This window comes from Pempheris klunzingeri, chromosome 18 (genome assembly GCF_042242105.1).
Source record: "Pempheris klunzingeri isolate RE-2024b chromosome 18, fPemKlu1.hap1, whole genome shotgun sequence".
Lineage (NCBI taxonomy): Eukaryota > Metazoa > Chordata > Actinopteri > Acropomatiformes > Pempheridae > Pempheris > Pempheris klunzingeri.
The window spans coordinates 12260777-12268443 of record NC_092029.1 but is presented as its reverse complement, the minus strand read 5'-3'; the positions used below and the strand labels follow the sequence as shown (position 1 = coordinate 12268443).

Below are 7667 nucleotides of genomic sequence, written 5' to 3'. Positions count from 1 at the left end.
TGTGAAAAATTTTCAACATTCCCATTTCTTCACCCGACTTCTAGCCCTCACAGCTCCTTCATGCTTTTAGCTAGAAACTCCATTGAAGCTTTAAAACGTTCATCATCTCTCCCTCTTTCAGCACATACCTCTACCTCCTTTGTGCCATTCACCACTTCATCACAGTCGTCTTTTAAAACATTTTAAAACTTTTTCTCATTTTACATGAGTGTGTATGTGGCCGCGCTAGAGTGGGTGACGTCATCGCTAGAGTGTGGAGGAGCGGAAAAATCACATGAAACTTTTGTCTTTAACTCGCTGGTTTGGCCGAACCGTTTCACCCACAGTCACAGTTTATCACTCAAAATATAGCTTAAGTCTTTGGACACGCAGTCATGTGACTCACAACACACAGAAACGCACGCAGCGCGTCCCACGAGCCTCGGAGCGACGGGAGCACCGACAGAACGCCTCATTGACTGCCATGTTAAAATGACAGAGGAGGGAGAGAGAAACACTTCTCTTGCGCTCATTTCACCAGATAGAGACCTCAGATTACATCTACGTGTTCAGGAGACTCCGTCCTGTGCCGGACTCTGACCCTTCCACGCGGCTCAAAATGTTCATGTATGTCGGACAGCGCGTGAAGGAGTTACACGTCACTTCCTGTTCCCATGTGGCGCCAGAGAACAGCCACTAATCACGTCCTATATTCCAGTATATGAAGTGTTGACTACACTGTGAAAATGTTGTGCAAATCAAATGATCATTGCCATAGATGTGTTACTTCCTGTTGCCACCAGGTGGCGCAATGACTGTGGTCACTAATTGGCATCTAGATGTCTTCAGGTTGGGACTCTTATTAAGCGTGACAAGTTTGAAAGAGGTTGGATAATGTACGCTGAAGTTATAGCAGAGCCGGACAGTCATCAAACTGTATAAATTTGGTGAAGATAGGACCTTGTACAGTGGAGTTACAGCACTTTTAATGCTCATGGCGAAGGAAAATGTATTATCGAAATCGCCTGGTCGTCACGGCAACAGCTTTTGACGGAGACTCACAGTGTTCGCTCCAGACCAACATCAACATCTTGAGGCTTCCCTGACTAAATTTGAAGTGGATCTGATCAACTGGCTGGTCTTGAGCCATCATAATGTAAAACATAGCATTTCCTGTCACCACCAGGTGGCGCTGTGAATGAATATTGACATGTAGACGTCTTCAGGGCGGGACTCTCATCAGACATGTGAAGTTTGGTGCTGATTGGATCATGTACAGTCAAGTTATTAACAACTTCCTGTTTCATGGCGAGTCATGGTGAGACACTGAACTTTGACAGCTCGCCACGCCCAAACCGTTAAGATTCTGTAGAGACTTTTAATAACTTTTCATCATTGATGCCTTCTCTACCAGCTGACCAAGTTTGAAGTCGATCGCTGGAACCCCCTCGGACTAGTTCGTTCATTTACGTCCCCTGTAAATCGCCAAAAATGCGTGAAAAATTCAATATGGCTGACTTCCTGTTGGATTTAGATCATTGCTCCAAGAGACTTTTTGTGTTCGCCTTGAAGAGATATATGAACCCTCAGAATGTCGTACATGTACATAAAACGCAGTTCCGGGGCTGAGTTTAGGTGGCGCTACAGAGCCATTTTGTCACACCCATTTGCGAAACCTATGAAACACGTAATTTTTCACCACAACTGAATTTTCTGCAAACTTTCATGACTTTTCGTGCATGTTTAGGCCCTCAAAAATGCAATTAATTTGCCTAAAAAAGAAGAAGAAGAAGAATTCCTTGCATTTCAACTATGTTTTCGGCCCCCTGGTCTCCTGATTTTTTTCATTTCACGTATTTTTTCGAGGCCTACCTGCTCAAGGCCTATGAGGTCCGTACACCTCTTGGTTCTTGTGTACTGGCCTGTTTCCTCCCTTGCACATTTTTCCCCCACGCAGTTTCAATAGGGTCCTCACACCGCTTGGTGCTCGGGCCCTAATAATTACATTTCTTGTAGCTTTACAGCTTACCTTTCCAGTTTTATTATCCAGTCCAAAACTGGTCAGCAGAATGCGCTCAGGTTGCCTCTCAGTACCGATCAGGATAACATACAAGTTATCCAGCCTGCCTGCATGCACCATGCTTCCTGTAGTCACTTCCAGAGTACTCTGCCATCGTGTCTGGCTGGCTACAGCAACGGAGACATACAACAGCTAAAAAAAGCTTTGCTCTACCCCAACACTTTTAAATTTGCTGCCATCAAACATGCACAAACAGATCATTGGAGAGAGGACACACCTTTTAATATGAACCATTAAACATGTTTAGGAGGAATCTCAACGCCACTCAGTGTTATTTTTCTCAGAACTGTTCCTAAATGTTAAGACTGGATCTCAGCCCTTTCCAAGGTCAGTCAGGAGTGACCATCTGAGGCTCGCGCCATAGAACTGTAGGCTGATGATTGATGGCAGTATGTATATGTTTAGGAGAGTAATATATATATATATATATATATATATAATAAGATAAAATAATATATATAAATATGGTACTGAGAATTACGTTGTGTATAATTTATATAAGACTGCGGCTCTTAAAATCTGCACCGAAGTCAAGATTTTTCGCAACTTTCTTGACAATTCTATCTGATAAAAATGAAGAGTTAATCCTTCTGCCTGGTCATCACGTGTACACAGGACTTCTTCCATTTTAAGTAAATGTTATAGGCATTATCAGACATTCTGAAGTTTTTACAGGATTTTAAGTGCAGTGACCGGCTACACAAACTGGGGAAATATTATTATGAAAACTTTTGGCACCAATAAAGATGCTAACACTTGTAGGTAAACTTAACATATTTTCATTTTTTCCCCCCCAAGCACCTGAGAATAATTACAATGCTATTTTATACTGTATGAGTAAGGAGAGCTTTAAAGACAAACAAATGTATAAAAGGCTGTAAAGACTTTATTAAACTGTAGCAAATCACATGCATTATCGGGCTGTCCTCATATTAATATCCATCTGTTTGGACTCACTACAAAGCCAGACAACAGACTTGCATTGGGTTGACACCCTCTACAGGAATCAGAGAGACTGGATCGTTTAGCGTCACAGAACAACATGGGAGGGATCAGCAAATCTTTAAGTAAAGTGCTGGCATAGCTTCTGTCACACAGACTAACCAACTATCTGCTTTTTCCCATGGCTACTACTGAAAGGCAAAATAGTGAAAACATTTAAATTCCACTTTCTCAGTTTATCATAATATAAATCTATTGTGCATATTATCTTCAAAAAATATACTTTATCTTACCAGAATAATGGAGCATTTTCAGCACACATCCATGCAAAGCTAAAAGCTTAGTGTTTTTTTCTCCCTCCACATAGAGACCAACCACAATGACAAACCCTCATTGTAGCACGGAAGGTGTTATTTCATTAAGGCTTCTTCGCAATCTAGTGTAATACAGGAAGAGTTAATCGTTTTCAAAAAGAAAATCTTTAATTGCAACATCCACAAAATACCACAGTGGCTCTCGTGTAGCTACGAAAGATGAGCTTTGTTTGGTCAGGTGTTGATGTGACGCAGGACGCGCCGTAGCGAGTGTCCATCTCGTGCAGTGCACATGGCAGGAAGGGGTACGGGCTCCGTCTTGTGCTCCACGACATTGAAGTGGCACTTCTTAAGGTGGTCCGACATGCTGGGGAGATCAGTGAAACCCCAAGACAACACAGGGCTGAAGGCAGTGCTGAATCTCCACACCTGCAATAAATGAATAATAAAAAACAGATGCTGGAATGAGGAGGGGGCTGCATGTCAAGTATTTTTGTTGGGCCCCTGTTGATACATATACATGTTATATATAGTGTGCATTTGTATTTGGGAAATATACTTCTTTGCTTTTTGTGCCACACTGTTTCTTGGCTGGGACCAGTTGCCAGACAATGAGCAGACACTCCAAGCCAAGCAAGTCACATTTCTGTTTTTACAATTTGGCTTTTGTGCACAAAATGTATCTTGTTAAACTTGTTAGTCAGACTAGCTGTGACCCCTTGATTTCCAGTCTTCCTGCTAAGCTAACTGGTTGCTGGCTCCAGCTACAGTACATACATGTATTTATCAAACAGACATGAGTGTCAATCTTCTCACCTAAGACTCAGCAGGAAGGGGAATAAGGGCTTTTCCTGAGATGTCAAACTATATCAAGACATCCTTGGGGGCTCCATGTCACAAAATCACTCTTTACCTTTAAAATAGTTCTGTATTAATTGTTTTTGTTACACATTGTTAAAAATATGCTCACAGTTATTTTCATTGTGCATATAATATTGTATTATTTACTGTAGCTCTACAGTGGCACATCAGCTATTTGGAATGTCACCCCTTACAGAAGCACATTTATTTTTGTGACCGTTTTGATAAGCGAGTTAGAGATTTAAAAGCAAAATCCATGAAAAACACTGACATATAGTAGGTATACAATACAGATTTTCTACTCACTCTATTTTTGATCTCCCATGACACAGTGCCAGGAGCACCAGGGCATTGTCTTCGCTCCCACTTCAGCTCCACTATGCCCCTGGTCTGGAGGAGACTGGCACACACCTCCCTCATAGTCCGCGACACCAATGACAGCTGGCACAAGCTGAAACTGTCCAAAAACCTAGCTATGTGCCACAGTATCTCAATGGGAAGCACACTAAACCGGTCAGTCTGGGAGTCACTTGGAAGTTTTACCCTTGGGCAAGGCTGAACTCCAAAGGACCTGAGGTGTCTGTCGTGAACTACCTTGGCCCCCTTGGTAGATGGGTAAAACCTCCGCTGGGAAAATGTGCAGCCATAATATGCCAGAGGGCAGCGGTGCTCCATCCATCCATTGAGACCAGCGTGGATGTCACCATGGACATTTGTGAAATGGGAGGAAAACTGGTCCCGGCGGACTGACTGACCACAGACGAAGGGGAACATGTGCTGGTAGCGGGGGTTAGGAGGGAGGTAGCGGTTGTGTGGGACCGCCTCGACCTCCAGAGCTTCCAGGACAAGGCCAAGGCGGAGAGTGCGGAAAGGACTGGGGTAGGAGAGCTGGGGGGCGGCATGGTCACAGGCAGACGCAGAGGCCATGTCCCCCACCCTTGTGCTGGTTACCAAGATTGCTGCAGGGAAAGTGAAAGTCTGTGTGCCAAAGTCGACACGGTAGCCATCAACATAGACTGTATCAGAGATCCTTCTACACTCTCTGGACTCCTCTAAACAGAAGAGAAGGGCTGCTGTGATCAGATCAATCTCTCCTAAACCCATTGGGTCGTCATCCTGCTCCAGGCCGGAGGTATCGACTGCCTTGTCCTCCATTTTGGGTCGCAGTCTATGCAGTGACCTATCTGGGATGAAACCAAACCGTCCATAAGGTAATGAACATTGACCCTGGCCCCTAAAAGACTGGTAGTTGTAGAACTTGCGCTCAGGCCTCTGGTTTTCTAAAAGAACAAGCCCTCTATCTTCCAGGACAACATGACCAGCCCTCTGAGCCACACCCTGGCTAACACGCACTGAAGCTGCCATCGGAGGGGTGACTGGCTCCTGAGAAACCCCTGCATTGCTGTCATCTTGCACCTCAACAGGACAGACTGTCTCAAGACAGGCCTCCATTGCTCCTGACAGTGGTCCATTTGTAGTGTTTGAAGTCTTTAGCTCTGTTCCGATCAGAGCCCCGTTTCCTCTCAAACAGCTAGAACAAACACTTTGCTCCTCCATCTCTCTTTGATTCAAACCATCAGCGGTTACAGGTGTTTTGTCTTCCGGTCCATTCTGAAGGTCATCATTGCTGTTCAATCTACTCTTCTGCACAGCTCCTCTGTTCACACACACTTTGCTGCTGTCAACAGAGTTGGCACTGCTAACAAAGTCTAACGCAGCGGCTAAACTTCTAGCAGTCTCGACTGTGGCCTCATAGAGTTTACTGAAGTGCTCCTCATGCAAGCCATTAATTCCACTGACAATTTTCTCCTTTGCTGAGCCTGGGGGGGGCGGTTGTGGCTTGTGATGTGAGGATGATGACTGTGAGGGTGACTCAATAAAGGTGGAGGCCTCAGGGTCAGATTTAAGCAAAGCTGAGTCAGTTGCCATGTTCGTCTTACTGGCAGGGACAAGCGTCTCTCTCTCTACAGTAGGCGCCATGGCAATCACTTTGAGGGACTCTAGAAGTGTACGTTGGTCCTGAAGGGCAAGTGCCATGTCCAGCTGCTCCACCTCCTCCACCCCTCGGCTCAGGCTCTCATAGGAAGTGTAGTCCAGGCAGCTAACGGGCCATCGGTTCCACTCCATTGTGCAACACACCACTCCAGCCGGACACACTTCGAGGTGTGCATACATTTGACTACGCACTAGGGTGGCGGGGCAGCCATAACCACTGTTTAGACAGGGGACCCTCACCAGTGGGCACATAAGGTGGTGCTCATCAACTTTGCAGGAGTGAAATACAGCCCCACACACCAGAGGACAAGTGATAAGATCACAAGAAACGCCTGACTCAGGTCTGACCATGCATCTCTGGTTAACACAGGACATACAGTGAACATGGTCCTCCTCCATCTTCAGAGGTGAGGGGGTGGAAAGCTTCTGAGGGTGAGTCTGTGAGAAAATCCACTGTCCTGCCAAATAAGCGGAAAGAGCAAACAATGTCAGCGTTTTAAAGACAAGATATGATATTGATGATCTATTGACGGAGGCTTAGTCATGTTGGGCAGATTATACTAAGGCATCAAAGTCTGAACATGAATTTTAGACTAAGATCTTATAAAGTAGCTTTCTTCTACTTCACTGCACACATTTAAGATTTAAACTGTGAAATCAGTGTGTGCCACAGCTTTGGCCCAGTTGTGAATGGCTCCCATAATTACTGCAACCCACTAGATGGCACTTACATCCATTCCCCAAAGCGCCAAATCTTTTTTTGGCACAAACAGGAAGGAATCTCATAAATGTCTTAAGGCTTCATCCAACCAAAAAAAGAGACTGTCAGAGCAAAGAGAGTAAAGGGAAAAGTAAAACTACACCATAGATCAAATTTAAAAGCTAAATACAGATACGAGTACAGGAATCACAGCAGAGTAAGTAATATGTAGAAAAAACTGTAATAAATCAATATGAGAAACCTATATACAATACCTAAGTGCAGTGTGCATGAAGGTGTTTTAAGTTTATCAATGTACGATGTTAAACTACATTCCTCACATTCCTGAGCTAAGTAAAAATACTTGTGTACAACAGTGCCCCCACTCCATCCTATGCGGAAGTAAACTGCAGTCACGTGATGCACCCAAAAGGCTGTCTCACACAAGTACCTTATTAGGAAGCTTCCCAGCTCGATATCAAGGATGTGAAGACCTCTTCTTTATTGAATGTGATACAAGTCGTAGGCTCCAGAAAGACCTTAGAAAACAAAACAACTAGGCATTAAATCTTTGAAAAAACGTTTTTGTTTCTCTTGGTTAAGTTAAATTGGCAGTGATGATTTCAAAGATGCAGTTTAACTGATGTCTGATTGGCAAAGGGAAGTAGTGTTGCTTACTGTGTATTTCTTCCAGCACATCCAACATAGTTACCACATCATTTTAATGTGTGTACACAGAGTTTTGTAAAGTTGCTATGTTCTGCAGCGGAGATGCTCATCTAAGTTATCACTGCCG

The 7667-nt window shown here is 44.1% G+C and overlaps 1 protein-coding gene across 1 annotated transcript; it reads right to left on the bottom strand.

Moving 5' to 3' along the window:
* Positions 1-2949: 2949 nt before the first annotated feature.
* On the bottom strand, positions 2950-7404 carry LOC139218077 (F-box only protein 30-like). Its single transcript, XM_070849613.1, has 3 exons — positions 7323-7404; positions 4483-6629; positions 2950-3744 (listed from the first exon to the last, which is right to left on the bottom strand). Exons 2-3 carry the CDS (start codon positions 6568-6570, stop codon positions 3550-3552), a joined length of 2283 nt encoding a protein of 760 aa, XP_070705714.1. The 5' UTR covers positions 6571-6629; positions 7323-7404; the 3' UTR covers positions 2950-3549.
* Between the last annotated feature and the right edge of the window lie 263 nt (positions 7405-7667).

Bases quoted from the DNA above. Each gene is read 5' to 3' on its own strand.
- LOC139218077 (XM_070849613.1), bottom strand. From the start codon at position 6,570: ATGGAGGAGGACCATGTTCACTGTATGTCCTGTGTTAACCAGAGATGC. The intron at 3,745-4,482 runs GTGAGTAGAAAA...CATTTATTGCAG, and splicing joins CATGGGAGATCAAAAATAGA to GTGTGGAGATTCAGCACTGC.